General features: G+C 36.4%; 2 protein-coding genes across 3 annotated transcripts; one reads left to right on the top strand and one right to left on the bottom strand.

Annotated features, from left to right (window-relative positions):
- Positions 1 to 752: 752 nt before the first annotated feature.
- On the bottom strand, positions 753 to 4,997 carry med4 (mediator complex subunit 4). The gene is made up of 7 exons (XM_082175703.1): positions 4,874 to 4,997; positions 4,504 to 4,570; positions 4,017 to 4,187; positions 3,389 to 3,446; positions 2,631 to 2,717; positions 2,349 to 2,480; positions 753 to 1,855 (listed from the first exon to the last, which is right to left on the bottom strand). Exons 1-7 carry the CDS (start codon positions 4,942 to 4,944, stop codon positions 1,683 to 1,685), a joined length of 759 nt encoding a protein of 252 aa, XP_082031829.1. The 5' UTR covers positions 4,945 to 4,997; the 3' UTR covers positions 753 to 1,682.
- Positions 4,998 to 5,666: 669 nt separating this feature from the next.
- Positions 5,667 to 21,240, top strand: itm2bb (integral membrane protein 2Bb). 2 transcript variants are annotated; one of them, XM_082176423.1, is made up of 7 exons: positions 5,667 to 5,834; positions 9,013 to 9,144; positions 11,859 to 11,954; positions 15,820 to 16,026; positions 18,782 to 18,892; positions 19,732 to 19,882; positions 20,143 to 21,240. In XM_082176423.1, the coding sequence occupies exons 1-7, from the start codon at positions 5,760 to 5,762 to the stop codon at positions 20,229 to 20,231; spliced, it is 861 nt and encodes a 286-aa protein (XP_082032549.1). In that variant the 5' UTR covers positions 5,667 to 5,759; the 3' UTR covers positions 20,232 to 21,240. The 2 variants fall into 2 exon arrangements, with proteins under 2 accessions (XP_082032549.1, XP_082032550.1); XM_082176424.1 differs by lacking the exon at positions 11,859 to 11,954.
- Positions 21,241 to 21,473: the final 233 nt, after the last annotated feature.

Raw genomic sequence — 21,473 nt, forward strand, 5'->3', positions numbered from 1 at the left:
ATAGTCACATACTGACTCACCATAGTCCAGGGTCCATAGTCACTAAAAATGGACTTCTTTGAATTTACCCAGTTTGTGCTTTTATACCGGATCTGAACTAAACATATGAAAAACATCTAGGATAGTTGATCCTCTTTTAACTTCTCTGAATCTGCCATTGATTAACCACTATCGCTATAAACAATTATTTTATTTGTAATAAATTGTCATGGATGATTTTGGCCCAATTCTACATTTGTAGAACATTTGTGACATTTCTAATGTCAGTAATTTATCCACATTATATAAATGATAAATACTTAAATCAAATGTAATTGGTATGTTATGATAACACAAGATTTGGGTGTTCAGCTGGTTGTCAGGTGAATTCATTTGTGTGATATAAAATCATTTAAGATGTTGTGCTGGCCAATTAGTGTTGATGCGCCATCTGGTGGCTGGGCACGACCAGAAATATCTTCATAAAATTGACTGAGAACAAAGTAAGAATTCAGTGCTCAGAATGGCACAGTGGGACTGTTAAACCCAATCATCGGGTGCAATATAATAAGGCAGCAAACTGATTTTAGAGCTAAAGAGAGAAACTAATTCAGAAGTTTAGAACTACTTTTTAAAAGAGAGAGAGAGAGAGAGAGAGAGAGAGAGAGAGAGAGAGAGAGAGAGAAATGTGCAAAATAAATTAGATAAGGCATATTCTGAGCCTCGTGTTCCCTAGTCTCAAGACAGCTTAAAGAAATAAACAATATTCAGTATATGCAAATAACTTTAATTGAAATTTTGACGATTAGACTTGAATGCTCAGTGTCAATAGGATAATTTTTAAAATTTTATATTATATGAGGTTTAAACTAAATATAGATACCCAAGGCCGAAAAATGATCATAGTTTTAATGGTTCAGGCTGAATTCATATGCAGTTTTGAACACACCCTAAACAGAATGTTAGAAAAATACCGTTTTGCCTTGCAAGCAATGTAATACATTTAAGCTGACAGTCTGAGCAACGATAATGCAGAGCAGGAACAAATATACATGCGTGTGTGTGTGTATCATGGTGTGTATGTATATGTGTATACTGGATAACTGGACTTAAAAAGTCATTTAAATCAGACACATTCCTATATTACTTTACCTCAGCTCCAGAGAGGAAACAAACCATTTACAAAGATCACTGCCCTTCTGTATACACAAAATAGACTGTAAAAAAACAAAACCATAATCTTTAAAAAAAAAAATATTTATTTACAGAGTCTGAAAGTTCAGAGCTATTTACAATGCTTTTTATATTCCAAATGTAAACCAGATATTAACACTTCACTAGATTACAAATATGCACAATGCAAATGAGTCTGTCATGCTGCACACAATGAAAACAATGCACTGGTGACATTTGAGGCCAGTGGAATGAAATTATGCAAACAAATGATGACTGTAGGCATCTGGAGAATGAAAAAACAAACAAATTGATAAAACATATCCAAGCTTTATGAGGCTTTGCTTAAGAGAGGACCTGTGTAGGTTTGGTCCTCTGCAAGGCATTTTATGTTGCCATCCGGATCTCCACAATCACAGAGACAAGATCAATTGATGCAGACAACATACTTTCATACCTTTCAAGCTGTTCAGGTGGACAAACTCATGTTACTGTGGACACATCACACACACATGCACGCACACACACACTCAGTCTGAGTCACTGCTGCTGCTGGAGGAATCTGTTGACATGGCCTCAACATCATCTTCATTTTCTTTGTTATGACCAGGTGGCTCCAGGCCAAAATCGTTGCCATGGTGAGGAGGCAGAATCCCCATGGAAACATCAGTGGACTGCCAAGGATACTGTGGGGTTAGTACATCTAAAAGCGAAAGGAGAAATATACATTAACAAAAAAAAAGTACATAATCACACACATTATAATATCTATATAGCCCCTTTCACACAGAGCGTTGATCCCAGAAAATTGACATTGAATTGCTAGAGTGGCTTCTGTGTGAACGCAAACAAATCCCGGGATTGATCCCGGGATGTGGACCTAGTGACATCGCTGGAATCAGTCCCGGAACGCGGCCTGTGTGAACAAAAGACAGGACTAATGCCGTAAGGGGTGTGTTTTAGTGATGACGCATGTGTTTGTGTTTGTCATCCTGTTATCACGTCTTTACGGGATGTGTGTGAACGCATGCACAGGTTCCAGAAAATCACTGGCAGTGTGAATGAACCAAAATCAAAAGATCCCGCGACACATTATCCGGAATCTCTGTGCGAAAGGGGCTTATGATAAGGACAACTAAAAAGAGAAGAGAGCATGGACAGATGAATCAAACATCTAAACAGAAGAGTGAACCTGCCTGGTAACCTCCCAGCAGCCAATGCATCTCCAGGCAGGTGTCCGTTCACTCCATTGGTGGACATGTTGCTGATGTTACCCAACATTCCACTGCGCATCTCCAGATCAGTGGGGTACGGCCTGCGGGGGTCACCTACACACACACATGCACATCATATGAGCTTACAGATAAAATCAGATATAAGCCAATCAAGTCACTGGAAATGTTTCAGAGTAAATCAAGTCAGATAGGAATGACAGGAAAGGAAGAACATGATGTAGAAGGAAGTAGTAGTCTGTTTACCAGGAACCCAGTTCAGAGGAGCACACACTGCATTACTGGCACTGATCCTGTGAGCGTACTTGATGATCTCCTCTGAAGAGATACTCCCTAGTCAAAACCAACAGAACAACCAAACAAGAAGAAACATTGAGGAAATATACAGTAAATATGTATACTTGTGTGTATAAATATGTATACATAAATGTATATGTAGATACTGTGGTATATCGAGCAAATATCAAGTAAAACAAAAAACTACAATTTACTTGCATTTCAGTCTTATGACTCAATTCTACTGATAACGAACACATACACTGGAATATAAGTCACATTTTTTATCTGAAACATGCTGCAACTTGAATTCTAAAGCAACTTACATAACACAATTTGTGCTGAATAAGAGAGGAACATAACCCTAATTTATTTGTATAGAACATTTCCTAAACGTCAGTAGTTTCAGTTTTGCTTTGAATAAATTTGTTTAAGCTTGCTGTATATAATAAATGTTGCTTATAATGAATGCCACTAGAGTTTAGGTTGTTTTATTCTTAAATTTTTCCTTCCTGTTCTGTTCTAAATACAATCAAATTTAAAGGATTTGTTGAGGAGTCAGGGGAACTACTAAAATACATGTTTATAATGTTTGTAAATGTTTTGTTTTATTATTACAGTGTAATAAAATGTGACTTACACACCAATGCTACTTCTGGTTTTTCTCTCTCTCAACAATGCAATTTATTTTGACCCAGTGAAACTTATTTTCTGTCACACAACAATACCTTTTCTGGCCTTTTCAATAGACTTCAGTTTCTCTTTGGCTTGATAGACAGCAGTGGCCTGATGATGAATGAAAAACATAATTATTATCTGATTCATAAATATTCAGTCAAACACATTTAATAAAAAAATAAAAGATTGGATGGGTTGCACTTTATTTTAAGTTGTCTTTGTTACGGTATAAATACACAAACAAGTAATATTACAACAATTTTAATTAACAATATGCACTGATTATAGGGTTAGTTTCTTGTATTTAAGTAAACTTTACTGTTATTTATATTAGTTCGTACATATAAGATGTATAACCAGGATACTTAAAAGTGTTCAAGAATGTGAGTTTAATCAAAATGCATCGGTAATGTTCTGTCATTTCAAATGATCAATGATTTATGTGAGTGCCTCAAATCAAATGCACAACACAGAAAGCAGTGGTTAGAGCTGGAAATGAAAAAGTTATTTCAATCGTAAAAAAGAAATCATAAAAGATATATATTTTAACAATATTGCAATGCAAAGCATACTTTTTTTTTTTTTTTTATAAAGTGATAAAGTATTTTGGTTTGCATAGTGGTGCTGAAACAATTGAATGTTACTGAAAAGAAATGTGCATTGACTCATGTCAGTCACCAGTATGTGCTCGGCCTCTTTGAGTTGTTTCTGGAGCTGCTGGATATCACTGTCTCTCTTCTCGACTTCCTTCTCCAGCGTCTGCATCTCCTGGTGAACTCTGCCCTGCTCCATCGCCGTCTGCATCAGCTCCTGGAACTCTTTATCTCTCTGCACTAACAGCTCCAGTATCTGTTCACAGAAGCAGCAGCATACATATAGTAATTCATCATTTTAATACTGACTCTAATTAAATGTTTTAGCTAATTTAATTTAAGTTAAGTTACTTTAAAGCATGTAACTGCATGACTTTTCATCAGAACTTTAAAGCCTGTAAATATCAGTGAATTCACTTCTACTTGAGATCTCAGTGTTGTCTCAGTCACTGATTGAGTATTGTCTATACGTACGTGTGTGTGTGTGTGTGTGTGTGTGTGTGTGTGTGTGTGTGTGTGTGTGTGTGTGTGTGTGTGTGTGTGTGTGTGTGTGTGTAAACAGTGTCTCTCACCTGTGTGTCCTCTCCAGGGTGGGGCAGTTTCTGTGACCTGGACAGTGCTAGCATCTCTATCAGCTCTCTGCAACAGAAAAGAGAAAATAAAAGAACGAAAGAGGAGTCGTGTGTGAACAGTAGTAGTGTATAATAAGTGTATTACTAGAAGTAAAAACAGTAGGCTGGGGTGGACAAGAGAGACTGGGACTTTATTTATGCAAGTATTCATTTAACGTTAATCCAGCAACTGATAGCAGAAATCACTGGAAATCTCATGAATGAACGAACTAACGTAAACAGTTTATTATCATTCTGCTTTGTGTCAGCCAAAAAAAAACACACAAATGGTTATTCTTCATCTAAATGTGCAAAATATATGACGACAAACCTGGATAAAACTTCAATATCATCCAGAGTGGATAAAAGCTTTTCTTTCGTGGGCTTCTCTGCCGCCGCCATGACTGTTTCTCCTCACTTGCGCATGCGTGAGAAATGAAAAGCAAACGCATGTGTCAAACAGTGACGCCTGTTGGCAGTAGGACCAAAATGCAATCGTCGTCAATTAAAATATTATCTAGAGTTCAATATAAATATAATATCATTATAATATAAACAGTTATTTTAAAACTGCGGGGTACGTTAATAGAGTAAACGACGAAGAACATAAACCCGGTTACAAGTATGCTGGTATAACAGTAATTTATAGCTGGTTATGTGGTTATGGTTATACCATTTGATTATTATGCAGTTGTATCCTCTGGTTCTCAACCTTTTTGATAAGGCCTCATACTGGCCACAACATAAAGGCCCCGGCCCTCCTCCACTTTTTTAATTTACAGAAGTAGGAGTGCATTAAAATAAGTAACTAAAATAATTTTAATTAAAATGATAATAATTTAAATGTAGCTTATTTCAAAGCGTGTTTAGTCTTATTTTAAATAGTTTTAAGTCATCTTGGACCCCTGAGAGGGTATCCATGCATAAACTATTCCATTTGTTAGCTGTTGTTGTTGTTACTACACTTACTGGATTATCTATTCCACATTTACAAGTAACGAAAGGTAGTAATCTTCTAGTAATTATTTCTGTGTTAGTTCCAGGTGTTGTAGTTGATTTTCTGGTAGTTGTCACTAGAGGCAGTGGGAGCCTCTGTTGTGATCTGTCATGTGCGTCACACACAAACATTGCTGCTGATCAGGAAACTAAACGCTCTCAGTTTTGTCTCACTTCTCTTTCGCTTTCACGGTAACAACAACTTACAGAGACCTTTCAGTATGGTTAAAGTTTCTTTTAACAAGGCTCTCGCCCTAAAGGATCCGAAGAAGGAAACCCTCATTCCTGATGTACAGGTACGTTATTAACAAATCTTGCTCACTTTTATTGAATTAGGAATATTACGTCCAATAATGTCTTAATTATTTTAATCAAAAAGGCTAGTAATGTGTGCACGTTGTTCTTATATTATCTTGAGAGAAGTAGGCTAGAGTATCTCAAATGCATTATTAGTGTGTGTTTCTTTGTTTAAGTTTTAACAGACTTTGATCAGTTCAGTGAAAGTGTTATATAAAATGGCTGACGGCCCAAAGATTGTCAAAGACGGATATAATCACTCATCCATATATACCCTGGCAAAAATTACTGCAATAATTTGAAATACTATTATTTTATAGTATTATATTATTATATATATTCTTCGATTAAGATTTAATGTTAAATTTTAACTTTTGGGAAAGTAGTTACACAGTGTGAGGTTTTTTTTTCGTTTTCTCACTACCACTTTTTGGTTATTATATCTGAATGCTGATAGAGAACTAGGCCTATTGCTTTCATTGTATTTTAATGATAAAATGTGCCTTTTCAAATAGAAAGGAAAGTAAGATACAGAGGGCATAAAGTCTTTTTCTGTGTGTATTGTAAGGACCAAATATCTGAAAATGTCCTCACAAATACAAACAATTTAAAATCGATTTATTTAGACTGTCCACAAAAGTAAACTGATCCAATCAAGGATGGACTGTATGAGCACGTGCGCAGGGGCCTCTGCCAGGTGGCGTCAAAATAAGAAAAACCCAGAAAAAAATTGAGATGGTTAAATGCATTTCATTCGACCATAAGTGATTTCAATCCGAAGGGATTGAATATGTTCAGTTCGAGAGCACTGTGAACAGAATAGAATAACATCGATAGACCACTTAACAGGAAGTGTAGAGGGAAATTTACCCATGTTAAACATGACTATAGAGGTTTATCACTTAGTTAGTGCTTTCAAATATGACAATTTATTTTATTTAAATGATTAATAACTTAATATTTAAATATTAACCATGGATGTGATAAATATCCACTTGTATATTAAATTAAAGTATGGTAATTTATATTATATTTATTTACAGAAGTAGCCTATAGCCCAGGGGTGGGCAACTTCGGTCCTGGAGGGCCACTGTCCTACAGAGTTTAGCTCCAACCCTGAAAAAAATCACCTGCCTGTAATTTTCTAGTAATCCTGAGGACCTTGATTAGCTTGTTCAGGTGTGTTTGATTAGGGTTGAAGCTAAACTCTGTAGGACAGTGGCCCTCCAGGACCGGAGTTGCCCACCCCTGCTATAGCCTATTGCTCTCCAAAAAAAAAAAAAAAAAAAAAACTTTCCAAAAGGGGGGTTTTCACAGCGATTCCATGGAAAAACCATTTCTTCTATTCAGTGAATCTTTGTGTGTGTGTGTGTGTGTGTGTGTGTGTGTGTGTGTGTGTGTGTGTGTGTGAAGAACATTTAATAATCTGAAGAAGAACCTTTTCCACTATAAAGAACCTTTTGCAATTGTATGTTTTTTATTTTAGTCATCATAGTTCTAAAATATATGCTACGCTCAAGTGTCATATCTAGATGAAGGGTTCAGTCCATAACTGGAACTTTATTTCTTGTGTTTGCGATTAGGGAGGGAAGGAAATAAAATTTGTTTTCATTTCACTATTGAATTAATCGGTAATGACACTGGAAAAAAATAATCTTCAAATGTCTGTGTGGTGGTAGCCCAAGAAGTTTTTGTGTTTTGTGAGTTGGAAGCAGTAAACAAAGTTGAATTTCTACGAATGGGATTCTTCCGGACATAGTTTAGCTGTGTTTTTCACAGCACACATTAGAAATGCCTTGCACTCAGTAGGACCTGGAGACTTTTCATGGGTTGTGAAAGACAGACTTGTTGAGGCATGTTTGATGTGTGCACTCTCAAACATGTTTATGATAATGAGTGTATTGCAAAAGCAGTCGGAGCTGCAAGCCAAGAATACAAAAGAAGATCCCAAAGTGCAAAATACAAGCATGCAATATAGAAAAATATTTGATATGATTTCTCGGTAGAATCAGGAAATGACTGAAGCCAAAGTTTCTAGAAGCTTTAAAAAGACTCTTAACTTCCTGGTTAAGGCCATTCAACATCCTCCATGTACTCAGTAAAGGGTCAGTGTGGTTACGTCAATGAGAGAATGTGCAAAAAGTCTAAAAACTGGTTTTGCTTTATCACTACAAGTTATTGAATGAGTATAAACTATTTGGATTAAATGAGTAGAGCACTATGAAATGATTTATTGGGGCAGTATCTCACTCCTGCATTATAAATGTTGTCTGTGGCTCTTTATTCGGGTTTAGATAGTCACTTGAATTCCCCTTCTGCTCTTCATATAGAAACAACTTGATTTACTTTCTCTTTTGATTCATGTGCGAGCTTCTGTCTGCAGTTATTGTTTGAGTGAGGAAGATAATTGTATGTGGAATAAATGTTGCTGATTATTCCTCCTTGTGACTTTGCAGAAGTTGATACCAAACTGTTTTAACACATTTTGACTTTTGACCAGAACAGAGAGATTCTCACTTCTTTTTTTTCTTTTTTCTTTTCTCAGAACTTTCATTAGTCATCATTTCTGTTTAAATTCATATTTTGTCCTTTAGTTCTTTCTAAGAAACCACTTTAATCCTCTTGTTAACCTCTCCTTGTGATTTAGGCCTAGCCTTGTTTATTATGCTGCTCACCAAGGCTGCATTTATTTGATAGAAAATACAGTAAAACGGTAATATTGTGAAATATTATTAATACAATTTGAAATAACTGTTTTCTATTTTAATGTATTTAAAATGTGATGTATTTCTGTGATTTCAAAGCTGAATTTTTAGTAGCCGCTCCAGTCTTCAGTGTCACATTTATCCATCAGAAATCATTCTAATATGCTGATTTGGTGCTCAAAATAATTGCACATTTCTTATTATTATCAATGTCGAAAGTTTCCTGTTGGTTGATATTTTTGTGAAAACCATGATTAAAAAAAAAAAAAATCAGGATTCTTTGATGAATAGAAAGTTCAAAAGAACAGCATTTATTTGAAATATAAATCTTTTTGTAACATTATGAATGTCTTTACTGTCACTTCTGATCAATTTACTGCATCCTTGCTGAATCTAGTAAAACAAATAGTAGATTTGAATGGTAGTGTTAAGTGTTGTTAACCATCATTATAATGTGTGATCTGTCCGGTAGGATCCTGAAGCAGCGGTGTGGGTGCGTCAACGGTCTAAGGTGTGGTGCTGGTGCTTCTGTCTGGGATTGGCTCTCGTGCTCTCTGGCATAGTGGTGGGAGGAGCCTACCTGTATAGGTACTATGTGTTGGAGGTGAGATAATTCCTGTAACCATGGTGATATCAAAAACAAAACATAACATCCTGTCATCTTGTGTCACTGTTTATCTTTATTTTGATTAGTTTTTATATTTATGTCATAATCAGTCTAAGCCGGTTTCATAAAGCAATTCTCAACTAGGGATGCACCGATTGGGAAATTCTGGGCCGATACCGATACCGATGTTTAACATAACAACTTGGCCGATGCCGATGTTTTTTCTTTTTGTTATTTATTCCTTCTTTTGTGCCACGGAAATATACAAGTCTTTCGGCTCTTGATCACACTATCCTAGAATGAGCACAAATTCAATCAGACCAATTTATGAAACAAAAAAAACCTTTAATGTCACTTTCTGGTTGACAGTTATAACCTTATTTATAAGTTCTTTTTCAGTTGTTATGAAGAGCAATATGAGAGAGAAATTTGGTAATCATTGTCTGACCCAACAAAAAAACCATTATAATATTCATTTTATTTTTCGTGTTCGCATTTATGAGGGAAAAAACACGGGTGAATGTTCATACCAAAATATTAAATTTTAAGCGCGCACGCGCTCTTCTGCGAGAGAGAGAGAGAGAGAGAGAGAGAGAGAGAGAGAGAGAGCCCCGACCGCGCGCGCGCTCTCACTCACTATTCAGAGCGGTCAAGCTTCCCCGTACTTTTTGACAAGAGTCCTTGACAGGGAGGCCAGAGTTTCTTTGCAGCTCAAGGCGGCGGCGGTGTGTACAGTTAACGCTCTATCTGTTGACGGCGCTGAGGGAAAAGCTCCCGCCACTGGAAGAAGCAGTCGCCGCCCATTTGTGTCCTCCTGCGCACCCTTCAAAGCCGTGCAGAACGTCTTCAGCACTCGCGGATCGTGCATACTCCGCCGCTTCTTCTGCTACACACCATGGTCGTTCTTTTCTCGAGAAAAGGAGTTTTCTCATAGAAAATAAATAAATAAATGCGTCATTGTACCCAGCACTTCTGAAAATGCACTTCCGAATGCGTCTCTGTCCCCAGCATATCAAACCAAACTGACGCCCATGTGACATCGGCGAATGTCATTTTTATATCCCGATGGCCGATGGCAGTTAACGAGGCAAATATCGGCCGTTACCGATGTTCAGCCGATGCATCGGTGCATCCCTATTCTCAACCATAATTAAAAGTATACAACCCAGAATACATAGCAAAGAGAATAAACATGTTTGTGCGACGATGCAAGCCGCCCATTTTACATTACATGGTGGCAACTTCTAAGAAACAAGTCACTGGTATTAACAGAGGAAACGACATTTCTTCATAAAGTGATCACATCTTGAGAGAAAGTTTTCTTCCAAAACAAGGCAGAATGCTTAAAACTAGAGATCGACCAATAATCAGTTTTCCCGATATTTCAGCATTTTCCCATAATCGGGTATCGGTTTTGTAATATCGGATTTACCGATAAATGGCGCCATCTTGTGGCCGTGTGAGAATTAAAGCCATTACAGCGTTGTGTCTGAGGGGAGATGAGTCAACAACGTTGTTCAAAGGTAAAATAACTTGTCTCCCTTCATTAATAAACTTAATTAATAATTAATAATAATGAATAAAAATGACAAAAGAGATGTGTAACTTAAATGCTTCATATGTAGTTTAAACTTGGCGCTAAAAAATAGATATGAAGTTGCGGAATCGGTCAAGTCCCTGTCCCAATAAAGATGCAAGTTTACATGAATTAAATATAACAGCCATGAATGAGTGCATGTTGTAAATAAAAGCACTGGATTTAATTCCCTCTCTCTTGTCTATGCTCATCATTAGTCTTGTGAAGTCGTTCAGGTAAATGCTCCAGCATGGCCACCGTATGCAGCTTTTAACACAATCCACTCGTTTCAGACGCCGCGAGAGAAGTTCTGTATAAAAGCACAGATAAAAACAGAGCTATGTCAGCAGATATTTCATTATCTAGACCGACAAAACATTATTAATAATTCTTATAACATGCCAGATGAAATGGACTCTATAATTGCTATGATGTATTCGCCGTTTTGTTTATTTTTCTGACAATGTTTGCGTGTTCCATTCTCTCTTTTCTCTTTAGCCTATCAAACAACACATAAACCTTTTAAAGCAAATACTTATATTTATGCTTATTATATTTATGGGGAGTTGATAGATTCCTCTGTCATTTATTAATGTTCTCCATTTGAAACCATTACATTTTGTAAATGTATTTTACCTGTTGTTAATATTAATGCTATTGTTATAAATAAAAAGATGCAACTAGGATAATTAAGATACACTAAAGTAGTAATGTTTTTTAATCAGGCGGTTTAGATTGTTTTATGTTTTTTTTTTTTTTGAATGATTTTTACATGCTATAATTGTGACCATATATTTTTTCAGATTTCAGACTTTCAGACTCCATTTATTGATGTAGAATCGTTTTGTTTTTTTGCTAGGAGGGAGTGAAATTTCAGAAATTACAGTATTTAAAAAGTGTTAATAATAAAAAAGTTTGTTCAGTTCAGTGGTGTTGTTATAATTGTAAAAACAGAAACAATAAATAACTATTAGTTCTATATATCGGTTATCGGGCACATAAACATGCAAATAATTGGTGTTGTTTCGGTTATAAAAAAATTAATATCAATCAATCTCTACTTCAGACAGCAGGACATTTATAGATCTGTTCCTGTAAGTTCATTCTGTATCAAGCTTTGCTGTTTTTCCCTAAGAAACCTGGTAATGTGAGCTTTTTGGAAGACGATGAGGTGCCAGTGCCCGAGTTCAGAGACAGCGATCCAGCTGACAACCTGCATGACTACAACATGGTGCAAAAATACACACACACACAGTGTTCAGCCATAACCACCACACACATATCATCAGTAGTGTTGTTCATCTGTTATATTTTTCATTTAGTTTTAGTCATGTCAAATGTACTTTTTTTTTTGTCAACCTTATAATCACAAATATAGTCGAGATCCATGTTTGGATTTATTTATGCTCATGAAGGAACACAGACTGAGTCGATTACACTTTAATTTGAGCAGAATATCTCAAATGGAGTCGGTCTGATTTTGATCTGTGCATAGGCTGTCCCTATTGCCAAATCATACACAACCATGTCACTAATGTTGCTTTTCCACTGCGTGGTATAACTCGGCACGGCAGTTTAGTACCGCTTCAAAGTGGGTGGGATTATAGACTGATCGATATCTTAAACGTGACACAAACAAACGCACAACACATGAGCAATGGAGCATATCGATGGAACGGTGTTCTTGATTCTCGGCATGTGGATGTTTTTCCCTGCAAGACGAAGAAGTTTGTTTCTAGAGGGTTTGGTGTCTCGTGTCGCAAATCCAATGATGCTTGTAGAGACTATTCTCTCTGACCAATCAGTGATCTCCAGTGTTTACACGTCACATTTTAGTACCGGTACGGCTCGCTTGGAACCTCATCCGAGGTGGTACTATTTAAGTGAGCTATACCGAGCTGTACCATGCAGTGGAAAAGCATCAAAAAAGTGAGCCGTACCATGCAGTGGAAAAGCGGCAATTGGCTAGATCCATAAAAGCCCATGTGGCTGCAACCACATTGTGCGCACACACACACACACACACAAACAAGGGGTGGGACAAAATTTTGATAGGGCAATATATCGTTGTCCTTCTCTGTGCGATATGAGAATGGATACGTTGGTTCCAAATATCGATATTTAAATTAATAAAATAAGGCGCTCCAAATAGATTTCCCTGCTCCCTGCGTCGCTACTTAATGGCTCCTCGAGGTGGCGCTCAACACATGAATGAGGGAAACGTGAACATAAGTTAACTAGCCTAAGAAAAATAGGTTTTTAACGAGATGGCGGATAGCAGGGTGAGTAAAATAATAGATGCCCCAGCCACGTTTAAGTCTAGACCCACTTCGGCTTTTATACCATTGATGGGACAAACAAAATCGACAAAGAGTACGCGATATACAAGAACTGCCTGGTAAAAGTAAAGTACACGCGTAAAACCACGAACATGCAAAGCCACTTGCGATGCCATCACCCTAATCTCATTGAAAATGTTTAATTTACTTAAAATGTTCAATTAAATGTATAGCTTGAAACATTTTTGTGCTGTTTTCTAACAGTTTAAACTTGAATAAAGAAAACCTGCACTCAGAGCCGGATTAACGCAAAGGCAAACTAGGCACGTGCCTAGGGCCCGATTGACGGGATGGGGCCCAGACAGAGGGACAAAAAAAAAAAATAATTATGTACAAAATTAATGTCCTATCTACAATTTATTTCAATATTTATTAATTACCTAAAAATAGTGACGATGTTTATCTTAACCATAGACTGTAACATTACTGCAGTTAAACCAATGAATGTGTCCGTTACAAAGCGGGTGCCGGCTTCTGAAAGTATGTGTAACGAACGCATCCATCAGGTGCTGCGAGGCAAAAGCCTAATAAGCACACAAAGAAGCACAGCTCATAATGCAGGTGTGTGAGTTGTCGTCATCTATTTTGGAGTGATTGCAATGTATTCTAAATATAAACTTGTACTGTAGATCAGTCAGCGTCATTTCTGGAAAAATCATTCACCGCTTTATTACGAGTTTAAAAGAGCGCGAGCGTCATTAACGTGCCCAGACGCGACGCTTTGAATTTGCGCGTACAATGAATAAAAAAGCCAACACACTACAACATTTTTAAATGTTTCAAATAAAGGATCTCATATCTATGGGTCTATCTTCTAAATTCTGCTGATGATTAGATTATACCCTGACATTACGCCAATAATATCAGTTTATATATTTTTTTCTGCTCAGTAGCGATCGTGTCTTTCTCTTCCACTTGATTTGTGTATAGCATATTTAAGGTAGCAATGCAATATAAAAGCACTTATGCTCATCTACTGAAGTGGGATTCTGGAACTGTGAATAAATTGAATAAAACAGAAAAATAACAACAATAACATCTTCATTAAACAAAAAAGAGATTACCTTAGATAAAGTTTGATTAATATGTACATACAGTACCGGTAAAAGTCTGGACCCATTACTATTTTTAATGTTTTTTGAAAGAAGTTTATTATTATGCTCTACAAGCCTGCATTTATTTGATCAAAAATACAGAAAAAAACAGGAATATTCAGCAAGGATGTGTTAAATATATAAAAAGTGATAGTGAAGACTTTTTTAAAACAACTTTTTAATAATCAAAAATCCTGAAAAAAAGTATCACAGGTTATAAAATAAATATTAAAGGAGAAGTTCACTTTTAAAATGAAAATTCTGTCATCATATACACTCACCCTCATGTTGTTTCAAACCTGTATACATTTCTTTCTTCTGCTGAACACAAAGGAAGATATTTAGAAGAATGTCAGTAACCAGACAGTTTTTGGGTCCCATTGACTTCCATAGTATATATTTTTTCCTACTATGGAAGTCAATGGGACCCAAAAACTGTCTGGTTACGGACATTCTTCTAAATATCTTCCTTTCTGTTCAGCAGAAGAAAGAAATTCATACAGGTTTGAAACAACATGAGGGTGACAGAATTATAATATTAGAATATATGATGACAGAATTTTCATTTTAAAAGTGAACTCCTTTAAGCACCATTTCTAACATTTGATAATAAATCAGAATATTATAAAGTTTTCTGAAGGATCACGTGACACTAAATTCAGCTTTGCATCACAGAAATATAAAGTATAGTAAAATAGAAAACCATTATTTAAAATTTTTATAATATTTCACTATATTATTTTTCTGTATTTTTGATCAAATAAATCCAGGCTTGATGAGCATAAGAGACTTCTTTCAAAAACATTAAAAATAGTAATGTGTCCAAACTTATGTACTGTGTAAGTAAAAATATACTGCTTTTAAAATTAAATGTTGTATAAATAAAAAGGTTAGGAATCATATTTGTTTCAAGTGTTTTTTTATTGGGGGTGGGGGGCCTCCAACATGAATTTTGCCTAGGGCCTCCTAATGTCTAGAACCGGCCCTGCCTGCACTAAACCTTTTCACGGGCATTTTGTTTTCATAGTTAGACAGATATCGTGATGTATCATTTTAGGATTGTCTAGCAATATATTGATTATCGCAGAATTGCTGTATCGTGATATCGTTATCGTGAGCCATGTATAGTGTATCGTATCGTGAGGTACTGTTCCCTGTGATTCCCACCCTTAACACACACGCACAAATACACTCTCTAGTCTAGGAATGGCTGTGATGTCCTCTGCTTTTCACCAAATAATTTGCACGCTCGTCTTTTTATTTTATTTCTTTTTTCTATCTGAAGCGATTGCAACAATATTGAAATCTCCAGTCTCCGTGGTTCGCGTGAAAGCTCATGCGATTGCCGGCGGCTCACTGTGCAGTACAGTTGTGCCGTGTACCAGCGGCTTTCACGCGATTATCAGGTTAACTCGCTCACAACGTGTGCAATGGCTCACAACCTCCCAAGTGTCCGAACTCCCACAGTGTACGCCCAACTTTAGTCATAAATAAGGTCATCGTAGTTTTCATAAAACAGATTTGTGATTGCAAGAATTAATGCAAATTCAACCAATCACCATTATTTGTGGCAGGGAAGTGTTTACCCAACCGTTCTTGGAAATGTTGATGCAGACATAAACATGCTTGTTTTTTTACTCTATATGTATTTCTAACCCCACAGGAGGATGAGGTGTTTGTCTGTGGGATGAAGTACTTTGAGGAAGACTATGAGTTTGATGAGGAGATGGAGGTGGAGGTGGGAATGCCGCTGAGGCAGATTGAAGAGAATGTGAGCTTTTTCGAAGACGATGAGGTGGAGCTCATCCAAGTGCCAGTGCCTGAGTTCAAGGACAGCGATCCAGCTGGCATCCTGCACGACTTCAAAATGGTGCAAAAACACACACACACATACACACACACACACACACACACACACACACACACACACACACACACACACACACACACACACACACACACACACACACACACACACACACACACACACACACACACACACACACACACACACACACACACACACACACACACAGTCAGACCTGCCAACCTGTACGCATTTTGCGTAGCGGATACGCATTTTGACTTCAAAGTACGCTGGTACGCGCTGTCCTCAAATCAAGCTACAGCAAAAGAAGAAAAGTTCGACCAATCATAGCGCTGGGTTCATTCCCCAAATAGCAAGCGGGGATGATTGACAGATGCGTAAGGCCTATCATTAAAAAGAGACTGAAAATCGACACCAATAAAGATTCCCGCTCGATCCCCCTTCCACTCCCGCGGCCGCCGTCTGACTGATGTCATAAGCGAGGACAGTACAGTACGGTACTTCTGACTCCTGAAGGTAAACGGCCTGGGGTCGATGTGGAAAGTTGATTGTTGAGTTAACTTAATCTTATGGATTCGATGATCACACAGATCGCATGGATTATTTTAAAATACTCCGTTAAGTTATTCATGGTCACTCAGAAAAGAGGAAGACATCATTCAGTCATGCAAATAATAAAATGCTCAAGTAATGCTGAACTATAAATCTTGAAATCGCTATGGCTTAGTGATTATGAAAGTGCTGTGATGTGTGGATTAGCCTACTGATAAGCGCGAGTCTGGAGAAACAGGCGTTTATTTATTCATTCATTCTCAGTGTTGAGAAACGTATGTGTTACGTTATTGTGTTAATTATATCTAAAGTAGCCTACCTAATTATGTTACATATTTATTTTGTATGAAAACTAGCGCGTTAGTTACTTATGGATTAAAAAGTACCGTTGTATCAGTTCTGCGCGAGCTCTCTCACAAACACGGACGCGCGCGCGCACAGAGAGAAGATCATTGTAAAATGAAAATTGACGGGCTAAATTTAAATTTTGTTCTTGCTTGTTTTTTTTTCTGTCAAAAAGCCTTTTGTATTATCCATCCCTGCTTTTAAAATTCGTTAAATGACGGACGTTTACTGTTAACACAGCCCTCATTATATGTCGGATTCGGAACTTATACTTTATATTATTTTTAGAATAAGTGATTCAATATGTTTGTATTGGCTAACATTTATTTAGCTAATGCGTGTCCTGTTTAAAATGTGCAATGTTTAAATGCAAAGACAGCACGTCACAAATAGAAGCCCTTTTCCCTGTGGTATTTAGTATCATATTTGGATATTTGAAAATAAATTAATTAGCCTATCTTAATTGTACACAATGTTTTTTTTTTTTTTTTTTTTACTGTGTTCTAGGGGTTTCTTAATTTTAGACTAGTTGACCAGCACACATTATATGCAATGCAATTATATAACGCATGTGTGTTGTCGTCCAAACCGCCCATACAATATCCTGCCACTGTATTTGTATCCATTTTAAACTGAGTGGGGATTGGACTGGTTTTCTAAAATGTTTAATGTCTTAGATATTAATTCGCAAAAAGTATTGTTGAGGACAAAACAGTTAAAGACCCAGAACCAGATATGATGAATGAAGACCCGGCCGGAGCAGGAGGCCGCTCTGTTTTACATTTACAAAAATCACAGCAATTATACCCTTCACCAAGGTCTAAGCTACGTCATTACCTTTGGTTGAATGATTCTGATAGGCTAAGAAATGACAGAAGCATATCTCCATTGATCAGAACAGCGTTTCTGGGCGCAAGCTTGTCCGGAACAACAGCTCCTTCAAGGTCGGATTTGGTTTGGCTCTAACTATAAACAGGAGACTCTTCCCAAAACATCAAGATAACATGTTCTTTCTCTCAGTGAGAGGACACTTTAACTAAAAAAAGGTCACTTAAACTATTGATTGCAATGACCCCTGTGACCTATAGCTGTCAGGGTAAGCTAGAAACACATATGTAATGACGCATGTTTAGAGGCCTCTCTCAATCTTTACAAAACAAGTCCATATTTCATTTCTGGAAGCCGGGCTAAATGAGCAAGCGCTGTTACTGCATTCCTGGCAGGGGCCAGACCCTCGGTCACCTCTCAGATATTTAATACAGACATTAAAGAATCAAAAAAGAATTAAATTGTAAAAGTATTTCGTAATATTACGGTTTTACTGTATTTTGATCAAATAAATGCGCACAAAATCTTACAGACCCCAAACTTTTTTACATTGGTGTAATTTACATTTATTCATTTAGCAGATGCTTTTATCCAAAGCGACTTACAAATGAGAACAATAGAAACAGTTAAACTAACAGTAGGACAATATGCAAGTGCTATGACCCTTTCCAGTTTAATCTAACACAGAACTTTTTTTATTTTTTTTATAGAACAGAATAGAATAGAGTAGTGGAGAAAGTGTTAGTATTACTGTATATAATTGTACTCTCACTGTACTCTTACTAATACTACTTACATAAATACATGATTATTTATGGGTTTTCAATGCTAAACAACACTAAAATGCTGCAAATATCACCACAGTTTTTGTCAGAAAAACGTCTTGGCATATTAAGATTATCAATATGGATTTTTCATTGACCAGTTCTTACATTTTTACTTCTAGCCCCCCTAGATCTTGAATAATTGGTTACATCGATCTTATATTATAATATTAAAATAATGGTGTCAGTCTTAAGTGCATGTATATGGATCCATGTGAATAAACCTGTATGTCATTCTTTGCTTTCAGAGGCTGACTGCTTATCTCGACCTGAATCTGAACAAATGCTACATCATCGCCCTGAACACCTCTGTCGTCATGCCACCCAAAGATTTCCATGAGTTCCTGGTCAACATCAAGGTAAACAAGGAGACACTGTGAATCTATGTCAATAAGTGGTTCTAACCTCTTGTTTGTTTTTGTTTTTTTCACACAAATGCATTTCAGACGTTAAGCTCGGGACACACTGCATTGGTTGGCTTAGTTTTTTTGGTGTGTTACGCACCGTCAGCTCTAATCGGAAGCCATCAGGGTTTTTTGGGCTAATTCAGCATGTTGAATCGGCGTCAGTGCCTTCGATGAGAGAGAGAACTCTGATTGGCTGTTGCATGAGAATAAAAACGAAAGTAATGAAGCGAGTAACAAAGTCAGGTTTTACAAGATCTCACCGAAGCATTCGAATGCACAAATATTTTCATAATAACATGAGCCGACTAGAATGAAGAAGTGATCAGCATTATTGATATTCAAAATGGTAAGCAAGCGCTGCTGTTTTTGGTTTGTGTATCTGCAGTCCTACACTGTAAACATTTTTTAAGTTCAATTAACTTGGATTTTTAAGTAATTTCAACTTAAATTACATTAAACTGGCTTAAAAAATCTTAAATCTTGAATAACTTAAAAAAATAAGTTAAAATTGCTTAACTTATGTTGATGAGTTAAAGCAATGTAAAAACACGTTATCATTACTTATTGATCATATTATATTTTACAGTGTTGTTTTGGTTTCCCATTTTGAATGACGAAAATAGACTGATACCTGCTGATACATTGCCAGTTATCCTTTTTTTGTGATGAAGCGCAGATTTGATGCAGCCGACGAAAGGCAACAATAGTCATCTTTGGTTGCCGAGAGTTATTTGACATCGGCTCAGTGTGTCCCGGGCCTTAGGTTTACGTTCTCGGTGTGTTTTTTGCAGGCAGGAATGTATCTTCCTCAGTCGTACCTGGTGCATGAAGAGATGATGGTGACAGAGAAGCTGGACAGCACCAGTGATCTGGGCTATTACATCAATAACCTGTGCAATGACAAAGACACGTACAGACTGCAGCGCAGAGAGACCATACTGGGTAAGTGTACACAAACAAACCCTTTGATAAGACTGTGTTTACAGGAAACAGTGGTTATGTCTTTGCATAAACTCAAGTTTTAAGCACAAATACGGGCATAAGTGAAAAGGACAGTATTTCCTTGCATTATGTTCACTGTATAAGCAAGTACATTTGAAATGTGCTGGCCTGCCATAAACTGAATACATGTAAGATCCAGTTTTACATCTTAGCTGCTGCATACTTTCAAACTTCTGAAAGCTGAATGTGTTTCACTACAGGTATGCAGAAGCGTGAGGCTCTGAACTGCCACAAGATCCGCCATTTTGAAAACAAGTTTGTTGTGGAGACTTTGATCTGCGAGCCATAAAGAACGAGAATCACACATGGGTGTCTCTGACACAGCAGCAGATCTTCAACACTTTCTTTAATTCAGTGGAGCTGTTTGTTTTTCAACTTTTCGTAAGCCTTTTTTTACATCTAAAATGTGAAATTGTCTTTTCTGCACAAAGAGTTGTTCTATTTTTGTGTCTTATGCTATTTTAGGAATATTAAACTTAATAAAGAGTTACAATGTGCACAAGAACAAAAAGGACTAACAATAGTGATTTTAGCGTATATAGAAATCTGATCAGCATTTAGACTGCAAGTACTTTAATAATTAATGAGTTTGCTGAAAAAGTTTGAGGTCTTTTTTGTTTTTTCACATTTGCAACATCTACTGTATTTAACTGTTCAAAGGTTTTAGTAAATTACTTTATAATCAGGATCACAATGTTGCAATGCTAAAATGCATACCTCCGGTTTCACAGACAAGGTTTAAGATAGTCCCAGGACTAAAATGCATGTTTGAGCTGGAAACCAAATTGCACTGCATTATTTTGTCTCAAGAAGCACATCAGTAATTTTTTTTATATAAAGGCATGTTTATAAAAGGCCTAATCCTGGCTTAATCTAAGCCCTTTTTGTGGAACCAGGCCATAATGTCACAATTTGAGGTATTGAAGAAATATTTTGTTTTAAATGTGCTCACTAACCATTCATACGGATCACTTTCAGTCAAATAAATGAATATATAACTTATAAATGCTTAAATGACCACAAACCTGAAATTGTTTTTTGTTCTTTGCTAAAATATACTAGTTTGTATACAAGCTGTCTTTAAACAAGATCCTAAACTTAACACTTTTCTGTCTTTAGTAATAAGCTAATGAACTCCATCTAAGAAAACAATAAATAAACAAAAAAATCTTACAAAATGTTTGTCATGTTTATTTTAAGTTTGTCAAGATTGTCTACTGTTAAAAAATTAAAGTGTATGTAAAGAAATTTATAATGTTACAAAAGATGTCTATTTCAAATAAAAGGTGTTTCTTTTCTTTCTTTTTGTTCATTAAAGAATCCTGGAAGAAGTTTCCATATGTCATGTGATACTGAATGGCTGCTAAAAATTCAGCTTTGCAGCAAGAAATATATTGCATTTTAAAATAGAAAACAGCTACTTTAAATTGTAATAATATTTCACAATATTCGTGTTTTTACTGCATTTTTTATCAAATAACTGCAGCATTTATGACAACTGAGACTTCTTTCAAAAATATTTTTTAAAAGT

The sequence above is a fragment of the Leuciscus leuciscus genome, assembly GCF_965113295.1.
Source record: "Leuciscus leuciscus genome assembly, chromosome: 7".
NCBI lineage: Eukaryota > Metazoa > Chordata > Actinopteri > Cypriniformes > Leuciscidae > Leuciscus > Leuciscus leuciscus.